Source organism: Haemaphysalis longicornis, unplaced genomic scaffold (assembly GCF_048455015.1).
Source record: "Haemaphysalis longicornis isolate Haplotype H1 unplaced genomic scaffold, Haemaphysalis longicornis Haplotype H1 scaffold_9, whole genome shotgun sequence".
In the NCBI taxonomy this organism is placed as follows: domain Eukaryota; kingdom Metazoa; phylum Arthropoda; class Arachnida; order Ixodida; family Ixodidae; genus Haemaphysalis; species Haemaphysalis longicornis.
The window spans coordinates 32,371,306-32,388,418 of NW_027526460.1; the positions used below are offsets into that span (position 1 = coordinate 32,371,306).

General features: G+C 49.6%; 1 protein-coding gene across 2 annotated transcripts in view; it reads left to right on the forward strand.

Moving 5' to 3' along the window:
- LOC144152436 (uncharacterized) overlaps positions 1-9,756 on the forward strand; it is a 294,334-nt gene extending 284,578 nt beyond the window's left edge. The window contains exons 1-2 of one of the 2 annotated variants that reach the window (XM_077683707.1): positions 3,054-3,461; positions 8,726-9,756. In XM_077683707.1, the coding sequence (XP_077539833.1) occupies positions 3,281-3,461; positions 8,726-9,060 (516 nt within the window). In that variant the 5' untranslated portion in view covers positions 3,054-3,280 and the 3' untranslated portion in view covers positions 9,061-9,756. Of the gene's footprint in view, positions 1-3,053; positions 3,462-8,725 lie in introns of those variants that run through there. The other variant, XR_013319165.1, reaches the window with a different exon arrangement.
- Positions 9,757-17,113: the final 7,357 nt, after the last annotated feature.

The following is a 17,113-nucleotide window of genomic DNA, read 5'->3' on the forward strand; positions in this document are numbered from 1 at the left end:
GTTGACCGACATCAAGCGCATAAACAACAAAATGGTGGAATCCATCAACCTTGGCAGTGTAAACAGGTGCAACGTGATGCGAACTGACCAATGATCACGACGGCAGCACGGAAAAATAGGAGAAAAGATTGCCGATACTCTGTAATCTAATCTAGTGACACTAGTTCGACGCGCAGTTCGCCCCTCCTGCGTTCGCTGCGCGCGCACTATGCACCGTCATTCGCACACGCGAGGCACAGGGGGCCCACCTGCCCACAATATCCTACTAAGAAGAATACGAAGCAGAAAGTCTTTATAATCAATGGTTACAGTGGATTCGCAAAAATTATTCGTAATTATGTTTGTTCCACACTTCCAAATACATGAGCCTGTACGCCTGGAGTAGATTAGGAACGGCAGAGGGTCCCGCTTTCAAGGGAAGCGTTTCAAAACAGATTATACGGTGTTTGTCCGAAGAGACGACTGATGTAAAACCCCAATTTTCGGGATAGTTGTGCAAATTTTCCCAATAAGTTAGGGCGCGTTTGTTCACTGATACAAAAATAAGACCCTGCTTGCTTAATTTACGCCATTTGATTCAGAATGACGTTAGTACAAAAATACTATATAATCAGTAACTATCACATTTTCGAACGCCCCCGTGATCCGGTCTCGGATGGTTGAAGACATCAACAATGCGCCATCTTACACAAACTCGTAACCAAAGCTCCCCGTAATCAAGTCCTTTCCTGCGTGAACGCTAGTAGTGACGGAGAGAGAGAGAGAGAGAGAGAGAGAGAGAGAGAGAGAGAGAGAGAGAGAGAGAGAGAGAGAGAGAGAGAGAGAGAGAGAGAAAGACTATTTATGGCCAGCAGGGAGTGGGAGGTCGGGATGCGCAGAGCCTCCACATCCCACCCACGTTCACGACGTGCCGGCGTCGGCGTGAGCGGTGCGCGAAAGGTACTCGGGAGTTCGTCCTTTTCCCCCCCGTCTGCGACTCGCTCCGCTTCTGCCTGGCGAGAGCAGCCTCGAGCTGCTGGACGGCTAGAGTTTGTGCGGCCAGGTCCGTCGAATATACGGCACTCGTTATGGTGTCCGGCAGCCGGCCGTAGAGGTCGGCAGCTTCCACGGGGTGCACTGCACAGTCCCACAGGATGTGGGCCAGAGTTGCGCGATGTTGCCCGCACACACTACACACGTCACTGGCGTACACGTCCGGGCACACGTGACGCGCGAGCGCCGGCGTGATCACTGACTGTGTTTGCGCTTGACCAAGACAAAACTGGTTCGTACTCTCTACCGGATTAACACGCGCAGGCATTGGACAGTTGCTGATGCTGAGCTTCTAATCCATCCACACAATCCAATATTATGACGACAACCACCTACACGCCTCCTGTGCGTTTACGCTATTTTATTTTTAACCAATTTTCAAGAACCCCGGTCGATAAATCTCCTCAAAAACGTACGCAAAGACTCTGCCAATGCAGTCCAGCCACATAGCCGGCGTTATTTCGACTTTATTTGGGAGCCAACACACTCCCAGTGCGGTGGCTATTGTGAAACGCTTCCCGACCAACTGCTACTGAACCGCAAGCAATTTGAGGTTTGAAAATTGGTGAGTGAGACTGCAGAACACCTTCAAAGGATGCTTGATGAACTACAATCAGAAAGCATGGACGTGGGGCTAAAATACATATGAATGAATCTAAAGTAATGAGAAATAAGCACGCTAAAAACGTTATCTTCAGCTTAGGAAACGAAACGCTAGAAGAAATAACAGAATATAACTGCCTCAGACAGATGGTTAGTTTTGATTCCAACCACGAGAAAGAAATGCGGCGCAGAATAGGCGTGGGCTGGGGAGCACTAGGCAAGAGCTCCCAAATAATGAAATGTAAGCTATCCTTGTCACTCAAAAGAAAAAAATCTACAACCAGTGCATACTGCCGGTGATTACATACGGAGCTGGAACTTGGCACGTTTACTAAACAACTAGAAAGCAAACTTAGGTCGGCTAAACGGGCCATGGAACAAATCATGTTAGGAATAACACTCAGGGACATGAAACAAGCTGTTTGGATCAGAGAACTAACTAAAGTAGAACATATCATAGTTCAAAAAAAAAAAAAAAAAAAAAGAGAGAGAGAAATGGACTTGGGCCGGCCACGTAGTGAGATCAACTGAAAACCGGTGGACAATTGAGGTAACAGAATGGATACCAAGAGATGGATCTGCATAAGAAGGGGAGGGCTAATAACACGATGGAGAGATGAAATACGGAACTTCGAGGGTAAACTGTGCACTCGAGAAGCGCAGGATAGGAACGGTTGGAGGTTAATGAGAGAGGCCTTCGTCCTGTCCTGACCTGAGTATACGCTGATTAAGATTATGATTGTGATGATGATGATGATGATAATGATGTCTTTTTTTTTCTGAAGGTCAATTCTGGCGTAGAACGCCGCTCACAACTACATTTAATTGATGCCCCTGCATCGGGGCAGCAGCACCGTTTCTGTTCCATTCGGTGAAGAAAAATGTAGCTGGTTCGCGACCTCCGGGGCACGGGAGGGTGACCACAGCCTTCCTAGTGTCCAATTGTCCTTATAGCAATTCATCTAATTGAGCGGTTGATATATAACCTAATATACATAAGCGTTCATTATTATCGCCGCTCCTTATCAACGCCACATGAAGTGATATACATTTAAAGCGAAAGCTTTCTTAGGGGAACCGATGGAGTTCTGTAAAAAAAGTAAGGCTTTTCCCCATGGACCGGTTGGCCTACCCCGAAACTGTGATAAGATCTCTGGACGCACGGCGCGTGCGTGAAACTGGGTTTCCACTGGGTAAAAACGGTTACTCGATATTCGCCAAGGATATCCGCTTCCAGATAAGACAATACGCGCATCGACCGCGAAGAAGGAGTGCAATAGTATACGTTACCTCATAAACCACGTACCGGTATATATGTAGGTCGTTAATAGTGGAGTTTTTACTTAGTGCGCGAACAATCATTGCGCGGGTTCGTTTTTCGTTTGCGATTCGGGTCTTTGAAGGCCTGACGATCGATTGGACGCACTTTTAGCGAAGGTTGGACGCCCGTCAGCGAAGATTTTGACGCATGTTTGACGCGGTTTTATTGTGAGAAAGCAATAGTGCTTCTGTCAACATTCTTTAGCAAGGGGTGCTAAAGTTTTTTGTTGGGCGCAGTAAGGGGGTAATTCAGATTCCAGATCGTGCAGCGCATAGCACGTGATTTCGAGACTCGGGATAGTCGAAGAAGAATAAGAAGAACACGATGGCGGCGGTCGGGATGCTGATGCCAGGTGGTCCCTCCAAGAAAGAATCGGCGGCGGCGGTCGACAGGCGGCCGGGTGACCTGGCCGCACCCTCGCGGGCGCCGGGATCGCAGCTCTGCCGGAAGGTCCTCGGCGTCGCCATGGGCGAATTCACCGGCCCCTCCGGCTGGGTCCTTTTAGGTAGGCCTTACATACTCCTTTGAGTAAAGGCAAAGAAGAGGGCAGGCTTCTCTCAAAGAAACTGATGCAACTTTACACATAGCGAAGTGCAAGTGTAATCATTTATGCGAAGTAATAGTGACTAACCGACACGGGTAATTGATTAATGATAGAAAAAAAAGAGTCGTGTTAATTGTGTCCAAACTGAAACCAGGAATTCATGGTTTTAGCATCTCACGGATGTATTTAAGCCAGCAGAAAAGTTAAGCCAGCCTCCCTCTCAGAAGACTAAAGGTATAAAAAATGCGAACTATTTTGACAAAGGGAATCGTCATTTTGTAGCACTGAGTCGAGCCCGTAATACTAGTCCGCAACCTACGTTTACACTAGTTTCAGTCACCTTGTTTAACGGTAGTGTCTATTATCCCGGCAACCGTGAGAATTACGGCCAGAAATTTCTTACGGTAGTCTCCTCTCACTGGCTAAGAACGCTACACGGATATTCTATGGGATAAATATTCTCTAAAAAGCTGTGTTCGCAGCTGCCCCTGTAGCGCCGTGGTATAGTACTTGGTTTTAAACGAGAAGGCTCAGGATCGAGTCCGACATTGCGTTGTTTTTTTAGCTTTCGGGAATTTCAGGTCATCGTGACTTTGCTTAATGCCTTGTTTTGGTCTGCCTTTTATTATATCAAGAGATTGACGAACAGAACTTCTAGAATTGGTTGAATTACGTTTAATATAGGTTGTGATATGTGTCGTTGAGCTGAGTTAGATTACGTTTGTTGCAGTTTGGCTGGACTTGGGTAAGTTACGACGCGTTCGGTTAGGTTACGTTAGGTTCGGTTAGGTTATGTAGGTTAGGTTACGTTGGGAGGCAACTTCTAGAATGGGTTGAATTACGTTTAATGCAAGTTGTGTTCTGTGTAATTGGGCTGGGTTAGATTAGGTTTGTGGAAGTTGGCCTGGATTTGGGTAGGTTCTGACGCGTTCGGATGGGTTACGCTAGGTTCCGTGAGATTAGTTAGGTTAGGTTACGTTGGGACTCAATATTATTCAGCAAATTTTAGGCCAGCCAGCCTGGAAACTGCCGTGAGAATTTCCCGGAGGTAATTCTCACGGCTGCCGTGAAAATTTCCCGGAGGTAATTCTCACGGCTGCCGTGAAATTAGACGCGGCCTTGTTTAAATTTGTGCTCAAAATGCCCTTTTAGGGACAAAAAAATCACGCACCCTGGCAAAGAAAATTCGTCCACCTTGGCAATTGAGATGCGACGACTGAGGAAACAGCGGAGCTTGTGGTCTTCATTACCTTTAAAGGGGCCCTGAAATGCTTTCCGCCGATGCATGGATGTACATGTAACCAAATAAAGCAATGTATTAGCAATCTCCTCCTGCAAGAATTTTGTTAAAGCGATGAGTATTAGCTGAGAAATCGTAAATCGAAAACCGCGCATTATCGTCGCGCCGTATTTCCTCCTCCTTTCAACTGTTTCTTCTCTGTTGGCCTCCCCTCCCATGATGCTTCGCTCCTCAGCGGTGACGTACTTCCGCTATTGCGCTCCCACAGACTGCCGTCTGCTACGGGCCAGCTCTTTCGGCTTTTTCGTCTTTGTTGACACCATGGACACTCCTCTAAAGGCTGGAAAAGCGAACGAAAGACCTGGCCGCATGTGTGCGGCCTGGCCTTGCCCTTTCGCGGTGTACGTAGCTGCAGTTGGTATCGGCGGCGAACTCGCAGCCGCGCAGGGAGAATCGTGCGTTCGTTCCCTTTGGTGCACCGCGCACTGTTTATCCTAAAAGCGCGGTCTCAGATGTGGGCCCGCTGGTGCCGGGTCTTATTTTGCGGCGGTTGTAATTCCTACTACCAGCGGCATGTGAAAAAAAGACATTTTAAACCGACACAGAACCCGTGCACAAAACGCGCCGGATCGGTTTGCTTTATCAGTGGCGATGAACGGGAAGGCGCAGAGCAAACCAACGCCGCACTCGAGCATCCGTGTTCTGCCAAGCTGCACCCGTGTGTTGCATTCAATACTGATGGGAAAGCGTTGTTTGAACTTGTTTTGATAGTCGTAAAATATTCAGGCACTCCGGCACTCCGCTAACAGATCAGCCGCCGAGTCATTTCGGCAAACATTTAACAGATGGCGCCGTATGCATTAGCATGTCGCAACGCAAAACTGATGAGACGTTCTACTAAAACTCCCCTCGCGATGTTTACGTCGCGGGACGCAAAAATTTAGCGTTTAGCGTATGCAAAGGCACAAACGCTGTACTAAAACTCTCGATTAGCAGCAAAATAGTGTGCGTACGTGAGGCTGCTTCCGTTTACAAAGCTGCACGCCGAGCGCTTACGTTTCAAACCTAGTGACATCGTTTAAATACACTCGCAAGCACAGTGTAACGTAGTCACATATCAACCGTATGCTCAGGCGACAAGCAATAGCTTATTTTATGTGGGACGGAGATTGCGCATAAAGGCCCGTTCGAACTTGCGACGAAAGCGAGCGAAAGCGATGGGAATTTCGTCGCTTTGTCGCGCGACGATCGTGTTTGTCGAATTGTCGGGAGAAATTTTCGTGGCGCGACAGAATTCCCGTCGCTTTCGCTCGCTTTCGTCGCAAGCGGGATTGGAAAGTTCTGCCCCTGCCGTCTGCTACGCAGCGCGGAGGCAACCGCGCGATCTGCTCGGGCCGGACGAACGCGCACACTCCCGCACGGCAGCGCCCCAAGCGGCAGCCGGCCGCGTACATCGCTCCCGGCGCCCGCCTGGGGCCCGCCCTCGGCACACTAGCAAGCTAGCAACACTAGCCAGTATATTTCAGGCACAATAATGGAGGAAAGATCTTTTGCTTCCGATGAACCAAGTTCTGTGCCCCTGTGTTTTTAAATACGTGAAGTGGTTAGCACGTCGCCCTCACGCAGCTCTGTATCGTCGTAGCATCGCTGACTGTCCGAACGAAGCTTGCAGCTAAGCCAATGCAGCGACCGAAGCTGTGTGTGTGTGTGCATCGCCTCCTGTGTGTAGCGTTCGTTTCGCGATGAAATGCGACGTTGTACTTCTGCGGGTGGATAGTGCTTCCCATGGTCTGGATTATTTTTCTCGAACGACGAACGACTCAACCTCGCATGGGGTATGTGTAGTGTGCCTGGCTAAAAGCCTTCTCGCTTGCGTGCCAGAGTTCAGTGACTTGCTGTTCGTCCCCGCAAACAAGGCGCGAGGTGAGTGCCGAATTTACGACGGGCAGGAGGAAGCAACCGGTCGTCTGTCAATCGCGGTTCAGACTTGCAGCGCATGTTGTGACGTTGTGTTCGTTCGAAACGCATCTCTGGTGTGTTTTGAAGTTGAATAAAATGTATCCGTCAAACCTGGGCATTCGGCTCAGGGCGTTCTCTGCGATTGCACGAAAGAAGTGCCACGGGGCTTCAACGCTTTCTTTAGGGAAGGTACTCAGGTAAGAGAATATCCATGTCGTGTTATGGCCGTGTTGCATTCAATACGAACGGTTAAGCGTTTGTTTACACTTGTTTCGTTTGTCGTAAAATGTCCAAGCACTCCACTCCGCTGGCAGATCAGCCGGTGAGCCGACGCTGAGCAGACGACTCATCTCTTTGCCGGAAGTGCGTGAAAAAGCCGCCCAATAGCAGGATGTCTAGCTCATGACGAACATATGGGAATCGATGATGTAGACATGTGAAGATGGCGGCGTCCAAAAACACGAAGGGAAGGGTGAGAAAAAAGCGACAAACTTTGCAACAAAAGTGTGAGCTTTCCGCTGCGCGTAAAAGAGTAATACTTGGCACAGCTGACGTTGACGACCCAATCTAACGATTGCGCTAGTTCATTTAGTGTGCTCAAAATGCCTTTCAGGGCCCCTTTAACTTGGCTTTTCTTAGGTCTGCCGATTTTTTGAGTGCAAGAGGGATGAAGAGTGAGCCTTTCTTCATGTAAACTGAGTTGAATCAAAGTCCGGAATCCACAATCCCAAAGTCCAAAATCCAAACTGCCAAAAGTTGAGGCCAAAGACCAAAGCCAAGGCCCGCGCTACGAACCCAAAGAAAATTCTGTGTGCCCCGTATGCAATGATAGCGCAATTATATAGACGCCGGTTTCATACCGCCAAGGACCAAGGTTCGGTTCCGACAACGGGAAACGTTCTTTTCTTGAGGCGCGCATTCCCAAGAGAGTGCAGTATTGGGCGAGTTGGTAATCCACGAGCAGGCCCAACACCTGCTTGTCGGCTCCTTGCCTCCTCGCCGCTTTACTCCCCTCTTCTCTCTCCAGAATGTTCACCCTCTCCACTTCGTCGATCGGATTTTTGTGTTAACGATCTGCACGGACACAGTTCGAGCCTAACCAGCTCCGCTGTTGAAGACGGAAAGGCAAAAAATCATCTAATAGGATTCGAAACCGTTTCGATACGAGGTGAGGATGCCGTGTAAAGTGTATCCTTACGCCACGTAACATTACTACCAAATATTAGCGCTAGGTGAGCCGGGCCCTAGCTTCACCATGGCCACTCTGTAATTTCGAGTGGCTGTGGCTCCGCCTGTTGAGATATCGCTGCAAAATTGCTCCTGTGCGCTAAATAACACCAGTTCGCCTCTGCCTCCTCGGTTATGCATGCGTAATCATCTCTTGACCCGTGCTTTCACAGTAAGTGCTGCCGGCTGAGCCATATTTTTGAAGCCCCTACCGGCCGGACGTGTCCATTCTGCAACTTCACCTTTTTTTCTACGCGTACCGAGTAGTTACACTAAAAAGAAACACTTACTCGCGCGTGAACATCTCATGTTTGCAAAAACAGTCGAACAGCATATTTAGGGTGACTGTTCTTCTTGAGAACAGTTCGCGCTTATTTTGGGTGAGAACATTTTGCAGGCTAGCCATTGTAGATGGGGCTTCATCAAACTATCCGTGCACGAATCAAGATATTTCTGGCACATGGAAAAGGCGCTTACGATGATCGGTGGCTCTTACTGCCGCAGCTTCGTTGCTCACCCTGATGTACTACGGAGCTTTCATGCTGCGCATTGGGACTTTTCTGCTAGGACGTTCCTCACCTAAATACCACAGCGGACCTTTGCACGCGTACCGGACACACGCGTGAGACGCAACAGCAGGCCCTCACGACAGAATCGCCGCACCGCTGCTAAGCGATAAATCCACAGTAAATTATAATCAGAAACTTTTCGCGGTATTGGTGAACCTAAAAGATAGAAAGAGAAGATGAGATGGGGGCTACATATACATGGCGCTTAGTTTCTTGTCTTATTTGTGCAGGCATCGTCGCCAGCATGGAAGTATTCATTCCCGGTAGTGGAATCGACCCCAACGTGAACCGCACCAAGATGGAAATGTTGCAGACCGCGATGTTGGCCACCATGAGCCGCATCTCCTTCCGGCACGCGCACTTTGGTGACGCTAAGCGCGCCAAGGGTGGCGCCAAAGGGGAAACCACCGGAATCAACACTATCCTTGACGACCCTACGATTGTGTCTGCTTTCTACGCTGGAGAGGGCCGACACAGCCAGTGTCACCTGCCCGTTGACAACGACGTTCGGATCGCGACCACCGATTCCGGGACCCCGTCTCTTGTGGTGTCACGGAGCTGCTAAAAGCCAGGATTTGGAGGCGAAGTTAACGCCCCAGGAGCCTCTCCTGCCCCTGTAGTTGGCGATGAGGCCTTGCTTGCCGGCGGCTAAGAACAACTCCTGGTCGTAGACTACGGGGTGGTGTTTAAGGAAACTCAGAAATACAGCTAGGGAGACTATTAAGGTCGTCTGAGCTGCAGCGTATTTGATGCAAAAAATATATTTTACATTAATATGAGGATATAAGCCGTCATCGGCGTGTGTGGTGTAACAATAATAAAGGCTCGCTTTTTCCATGGGTACGAGGTGGCGTCTAGATCTCTCTGCCACGTATGGTGACTCGGTGGGCTTGAGATACATTTATGCTGTCATCTTCGAAATGAAGTGTCCGTGTAGCCTTGTGCTGCTATGTTCAAGTGCAGAGCAGGGTTTGACTCCTCGTACGCCCATGGCAGAGATGGAACGGAATTTTTGAACGTGAGGCGGGATGTTGAAAAACACAAAAGTTAGAAAATGATATAACAATTTCCTTTTTAAAGGTAACTGTCAGGGACACAATGCTAGGACAGGCGCTTTTATTGAGATATAACGACGTTAACGAGTACCCGCAGGGGTATGGTGCCCCGAAATACCAAATTTTAGTCCAATCACACTTTGGTGAACTGCGGAAGTGTTTTGGTGTCAAATTGTAGGCGCAGCTTTTTACAATAAAGCGACTTTCCCCACTCTGACGGGTGTTCGTGTTAGCTCGTTGTCGGCCGATCATATGACACAAAGAGACATCGCCATTGACGTCGCTGCCAATTTTGACGTGGGAGGTCCACTAAAAAGCCAACTGTTAGCCATCATAAATAGCACTGTCGTTTTGGTCGTCGTGTGGACAGACTGTAGCCAAAACAGTCACCGTGATTGCCGCCGCCGTCCATTGTTACGCAGGTATACATACTGAAAACCAAAATGAGAGATGTAGACATCCTAACGTCACCAATCATCCCCATCGCCATTTTCATCGTCGTTTTCGTCGACTCAGCAGATGTGCCAAAAACGGCGTGTACACAATTATGATTCTCGCAATCGTCTTTGCCGACACGGGGACACTCAGCAACATTCCTTAGCTTCTTCCGGGTCCGCATGGGTATCTTTCGAATTTCCTACTCCGCTTCGCTGAAGGAGCCATTTTTCATCAGTTTATGTTGTGCTAATGTGCTCGCTCAAGCATCCCGTGAATAGGCACCAGCATGTTCCTAGGCGCAACAACTTACTTCATGCAATCCGAGTCGTGCCAATGTCCTGCAGCTACCGCTGGCACTTTTCCGACCATTGTGGACGAAAAGAAACAATTTTTTTCTCTCTCGAAATGAAGGAGTAGTGGAAACACTCCGGACCGATTTCCTAATGGTGTGCGGCACGTGGCTTGGAGACATCACAATAGCCGGCGAGGAAGAAGAAACTGGTGGCTGGCGACGACGCGGCGTGCGGGGTCGTTCTCATCAAGAAGGCATCACCTCAGGCGGACCAGATGCCACCGAATCCCTTGGCTGTACGCACGTGGTCTCCGCGTTCGACCCTCTGCCGGCCGTTCGTCGGAGCCATCGTGGGTTTACTTCTCGGCGCCGCCTTCATGCTTTTCATAGGTATCCTTGCCACATTTCTTGTACTATAACAGTGCGAAGAGGGGGAAAGCAGCTTCGTTGGCTTCTGCATCTACACCTGCGAACGAACTGGGCTGTTACTCGGGGCTATGGCTGAGGCACAGGGAGATTGTTTCCCATAAGGGGAAAACACTTGAGTTTACTTCCGGAACTCAGCGCTTATCGCCACAACGTCATACGTGCTATAATCTACACAAGCATGGCTATGCACCGTAGCTGCTACTGAACAGATTGGTTCGGCTGAGAAGGCATTCTTTTTGCATGGCAGCAGGCGTTGCAACTTTTAGCCGACGCAGGCATAAGGAGCGAAGGAAGTCACTTCCAACCTATTTAGTAAAACACAGCCGGACGACAAAAATAGTGAAAAATTCACTGGGGAATACGACTCTTTGTTAAAGAGAACATGGTTACTGATATTCGACGTGTTAAATTGGTGTTTCTATGCAGGCATCTTCGCCAGCCATGACTTCTTCATGCCCAGCAACAGCATCTACAGCAACACGAACCACACGAAGATGGGGGTGCTGAAGACAGCCATCCTGACTGCCCTCAATCAATTACCGTCTCGGAACTTCGGCGAGCCCGTCAAGGAAGCCTCCAAAAGTGAAGGCCCCGGAGCCAACGCCACCCGCGACGGCCACAAGGAATTTGTCAACGAAACCAAGCACTCTCTCCCTTCACTATTGAGGAGCTTATCTCTGGATTTCCGTGCCGGAAACGGTGAGCACAGGCATTACCACCTACCAGAAGAGGACTCTCCGTCCGTTGTCATTCATGAAAACGGCAACGATGTGAAAGCTGGGGCTGGGTCAGCCGTCGCTCGACGCCCGGCTGTGGTCGACAGTGGTAAAAAGCCTGAACTCTCCGCTTTTTATAACATCAGCTATGAATATGAAGGGATAAGACAATCCCTTCCTGCTCCTACGAACGGCTCTCGGCTGGTGAACGGAAAGTTCAATCACTATGAGGTGGTGTCGTCATGGAACTGATGATATATTTTGACGGAGTGTTCCTGCAACGTTTTCGTTACTATTGTAACGAAGTCTCGCAAGTTGAACGAAAAAGTCATGAACGCTCGAACAAAATATTTTTGATCGCTATGCGTTAAAGCAAATTCAGCTCAGTATCAGGGCAACAGGTATGGATGTGCTGGATAAGAAGCGTTGGACCACATGCCAATTTCCTCCGTTTGCGTATGTCTATTAATGGATTACCTTGGGCCGAAAGTGTAGAGTAATATTTTAGTTCTGGTGCCGCTATATTTGCGGCAATATGCCGCGAAAAACGGAACGTTAAAATTTTGCCCTGTGAAGCGTTGCCCCGCTTCGACGAAATGTTTGTATGGTGATTGGCTCCAATTTGCAGCGCGGAGGTATCCCGAGGATATACGAATAAAACGGGTACTTACGTTATTCATTTTCCCACACCGTAGAAACAAGCACAGGTAACTGAACGGGATATTAAAGGATGAATAGCTTTTCGGATTAACGGAAAGATAACGCGTTTGCGACTTACGCATCCATTTCTAGTTGGATCCATTAGGGTCTCCAATCTTGTGAGCTTCATATACGCATACGTCTTTTTACATCGTTTTCTTCTTCGGGCGGAGAGAGAAAGAGAGAGAGAGAGAGAGAGAGAGAATAAAATTTTATTGACTCCCAAACCGACTCCTTGTATGGAGGCAGATCAGTAGGGAGACTCCTTAGTCCAGGGGCGGTATTCTCGAGTTTTGTACTTTTTGCGTCCCTTTCAAAAGTGTCCCTTTTGGCGAGCCCTGATTGGCTAAAAGCAAACAACCGGAAGTGACGTAACGCAAGCGCAACAAACCTACTGCCAACGCCCATTGCTTAACCGGAAGTACGTCACGATGAAAGGGACTCAAAAGGGACGTTTTCAAAATGGACAGTTACGAGAATACCGCCCCGGGAGTCCCTGGCTCTGGCTGCCGTTCCGGGCCCGTCTCGTCAGGTTAAGCTGGGATCCGGGTTCAGAGATGGACAGTTGCGCCGCCCACTGTGAAGGGGAGGGTGGGCATTGGGAGGGAGGGGGGTGTGGGATGAGTCCCATACTATCCCATACTATGTGATAGTGTCCCTCTTTCGGGGCAAAACTTGCACTGTTGTGAGTGAGAGGTGGGGAAGATCAAAGGCCTAAGTGTATTGTGAGGGAAAGCCCGGGTTTGAAGTTGACGGAGACTGATTTCATCAGCCTTTGTGAGAATTGGGTGAGGTGGAGGGACGGTGCGGCGAGAGAGCTTGTAGTGTGTGAGAACGTCGTTGTAGGGGAATAGGGGGTGGGAATGAGTAATTTTGTTGCCTTAGCGTACGCGTCGCTTGCGCTCGGGTCCTATGACGCTACAGACTCATCGGGAGGCCTTGCTTGCAGCATAGCTCGGCTTATCTCGCACACTACATTGGTCGGTCTTTTCTGCGCTATTGCTTGTTCTGTGTTTTACGACGTTCACCGTAAGCACACTTATGCTTGGAAGTTCCGAACATAGAGAGTGGTATTTCGTGATTTTGTCTAAAAGTTAGAACATTGGCCACCGTTCTAGCAGTGATCGTTACCTTCCGTATTTACATGAAAAAAAATTGCCTGCACTGCATACAGTGAGTGGAGGAGGTCGGACCGTGGAGTTGTGTTGTAGAGACTGTTCGGTGCCCACGAGAGAGACGGCTGACTATAGTTCAGCCGCAGGAATAGAACTCCTTTATTCTACCCATCCTCGGAGCAAATTCTAAACGCCACGCGCGCTCGCGCGCTTTCACACTAACGCCAGATTTAAGTCTAGAACAGAGATGCACGCTAAACAGCGATAAGTTCAGTCTCTGCGGTGGTCCGGCCAGTCGGCCGGATCTCGTGCAATAGTTGCCTAGAGACCGCGACGAATCAGGAACAGAAAATTTCCCAGAAGTTGGCGATCACCCCGCCCTCTTTTTTCCCTCGTGTGACGCCGAGTCCTGCGCGGTGTCAGTCTAGATCCGCACCGAGTGGCGGCGGTTTCTTTGAACCACACCCCTTGGTGTTTCGACCACGAATGAGCGACGCCATTGAGTAGGGCTGAAGAGTGTCACCGGGCAGTTTAGGTCCTGCTCCCTAACATGGTCACCTGCTTGTAAAGGCGGCAACGTAGTAGCGCGGCGCCATGAGTTGGGCGCCTTGGGTTGTTGGCCCTTATAGGCAGCATCCCTATCCTTGAACTTCCGATGACTTGGAGTATGACGGCAGCGGCGTGCTGGAATACTCGGAAGTCGGGTCTGAAGTTTGCTTCCCATCAGAAGCTGGGCTGGGGTAAATCAGTATGGTCCTGGTGTATCACGGTAAGACATCAAGGTAAGTACGGGTCATCACTTTTCTCCAGAAGGTTCTTTGCCGTCCGTACCATGCTTTCCACCTCCTCATTGCCTTCCAGATACCGCGGGGCTGGTGGACGGCATTAGGTTCTCGTTCCGCGCGAGGCAACTGATGACCGCGTTTATTACTGACATGCTGGTAGTGGAAGTGAGGGACACTACTTCGGGGAAGCTCTCAGTAGTTTCCTTAGACGATGAGATGTTCGCGGCTCTTGCAGTGGAATAAGTCGATCGCAAGAAGTCCCCACAGACGATCTGGTGGCGCTGTCGGCATGAGCGGTTCAGGGTTCACCAATATGTTGATTGCGCAGAGTTCGCAGCTTGTAATCGTATATTCGGCGCACATGTTGACACCTGGCCACGAGACACTTTCTTTTGCTCGTTCCTTGCAGCGACGAAGTCCTGGATGGTCATCATAAATGAGGGCCAACCAATTGGCCCGCAACGCCCAAGGGATTACTAGGCGGCGGTACAAAAGTATAATTCCATTGAAAGTTCTCAATCTTGCCCTTTACCTCGAAAATGGGATAAGGTGCACTGGAACCTTGCTTTTATCTGGCCAGCAATTTGCTATGAAGCCAACTACTGCGAGACATTCCTCATTGTGGAGTTGAGCTTATCGAATCTCTTTAATGCGGGTTGCTACTGGTGCTGAGGGGCCTTTGTACATATCCCCACCAAAGGGTTCAACAGCACTGACCAATATTGGAGGATCGAAGGGAGCTTTGGATAGTGTGTCTGCAGTTTCCAGCAGCTTCCCCGGCAAATACCTTACTTGAAATTGATAACGCATCAACTTGATGCGCATGTGCTGAATTCTTGGTAGCAGCTGATCGAGGTCTTTATGTCCGAGAAGGGCGAGAAGAGCTTGAGAGTCGGACTCCTCCGCAAAAAAGAGACCACGCACGTACTGGTCAGAGCCTAGCTGGGCTTATCCTTTCTTTACTTGGCAGACATCAGCGATGTGACCCTGACTGTTGCAGTAGTTGCAGGTCGATCCTCCGGGCCGGGTACATCTCGCCTAAGTAAGTGGGGAACCGCAACCCACCGCTAAATTGGGCAAATAAAGTCTACTCACTCATTCACTCTCTCACTTACTCGTTCACTCTCTCACTTACTCGTTCACTCACTCACTCACTCACTCACTCACTCACTCACTCACTCACTCACTCACTCACTCACTCACTCACTCACTCACTCACTCACTCACTCACTCACTCACTCACTCACTCACTCACTCACTCACTCACTCACTCACTCACTCACTCACTCACTCACTCACTCACTCACTCACTCACTCGAGAGTGAGGATGGCTACCACAGAATGCACAGCTATCAGAAAACCGGCGTTCTTCGTGCTGCGCGATTGGGGAGTCTATTGAGCAGAGATGCTTGGCCTTCTTTGCTGCGTTGACCTCGCGTCGCACGCTCCTTGTGGGCGCCCTCATGCAAGCGAGCCTGATAGAGCGCCTCTTCTGGTGTCAGCTTGGTGCTGCTACGAAGCTGGTCTGAAGGTTGTTCGTCTAACATGCGCGTCAGAACTCTATCTCGTACCAAGCGGCTATCTACCTCTGAGTTGCTGTAGCTACACCTCTTGATCATGTTTTTAATCTCCGCGTAGAAAGCACCGACTTATTCACCAGGCTGCTTCGTTCGGCGGTGGAAGCGTCTGCTCTCGAAGATCGCGTTGACGGGATGAACGAAATGACAGGTCAAGGCCTAGTTGACTGCGCCGTAGGGTTGCCACTCTGGTGCCGATATTTCTGGCGGAGCACGCAAGGCCCGCATGTCTGCGGTCCCACGACGGAGAGTAACGTTTGAAGCTATCGTTAGTCATCCGCAGAGTCGAGACCAGACGCGAAGACATACCCTTTGAATGTGGCGATCCATTTAGGCCATTCTCCTGCATTCATGAAGACAAATAGGGCCGTTGCTTGGAGAACAGAAGTGCTGACACGGACGACTGGAACATTTGGGTCGCTAGGCATGGCTGAACACTTCTGACACCATGTTCGGAGCCCACGAGAGAGAGAGGGCAGGCTAGTTGAGCAGCAGGAATGGATCTCATTTATTCCACTCAGCCTCGGAGTACACGCTCTATACCCCGTGCTCTCACGCACTCACACATCTCTTCCAGAGGGCTAATGGCCGCTGTGACTTGCCGGGGAAGATGAGAACATGAATGCTCAGCTATGGACTCGCGCTGCAGTCTACAATTAGGCTTCGTATAATTACACCATTGCCAAAAGAGATAGCAGTAGAGAACCTGCACTAGAAAGGGAAAGAAACGGCAATAGAACAAGCGGCGGTGAGCTGTCAAAACGAATGTTGATCGCGTCCGTGAAGCCGAGTGGACAGTGAATGCAAAAAGGAAACGCCCCGTGACGCACATCCGATTGAGACGCTGGGAGGGTTTCGTAAAATGGTAAGGCCGAGTGTCACTTATTCGGCACTTCGTATATTAGGTCTCGATATCCCACAAAACGGTTCCGGGCCACAAACAATCTTTGTCATTGCAGCGTACACTAACCCATCTAACACACCTACATCAAGTAGCACGAAGACGACAAGGCCTTAAAGAACAGGAAACCACGAGACCCATCCACGCACTTCTAACAAGTCGCATCACGTACGGCCCACCATACCTACTTTTCAAGACTTCAGAAATGAAGAAATTCGACACTATATTCCGCCAAACCTAGGAAACAGCACTCGACCTTCATTCTACTGCAGCGACGAAGAAAGTACTGCAATTGGGTATTTACAGTACATGGCAAGAACTTGTCGAAGCCCACAAAGCCACAAAACTACGTCGGCTCAGCCTCACACCCACTAGCCGGAATATACTACCACACTCGGCTATTCATTTCAAGCCCGAAATGACCAAAATGAACGAATCCCTCCCCAAATCTACCAGTAATTGCGCATTGCTCCCATACCACGTAATATACATCCAAAGCACCACACCGCCCGACGTGAAGTCAGAGCTCACCATCATTCGACTGGATATGTTCAACATACCACCACTCGGTACGTAGACGCCACGCCATACGACAACGCCCAAGCTTTTTT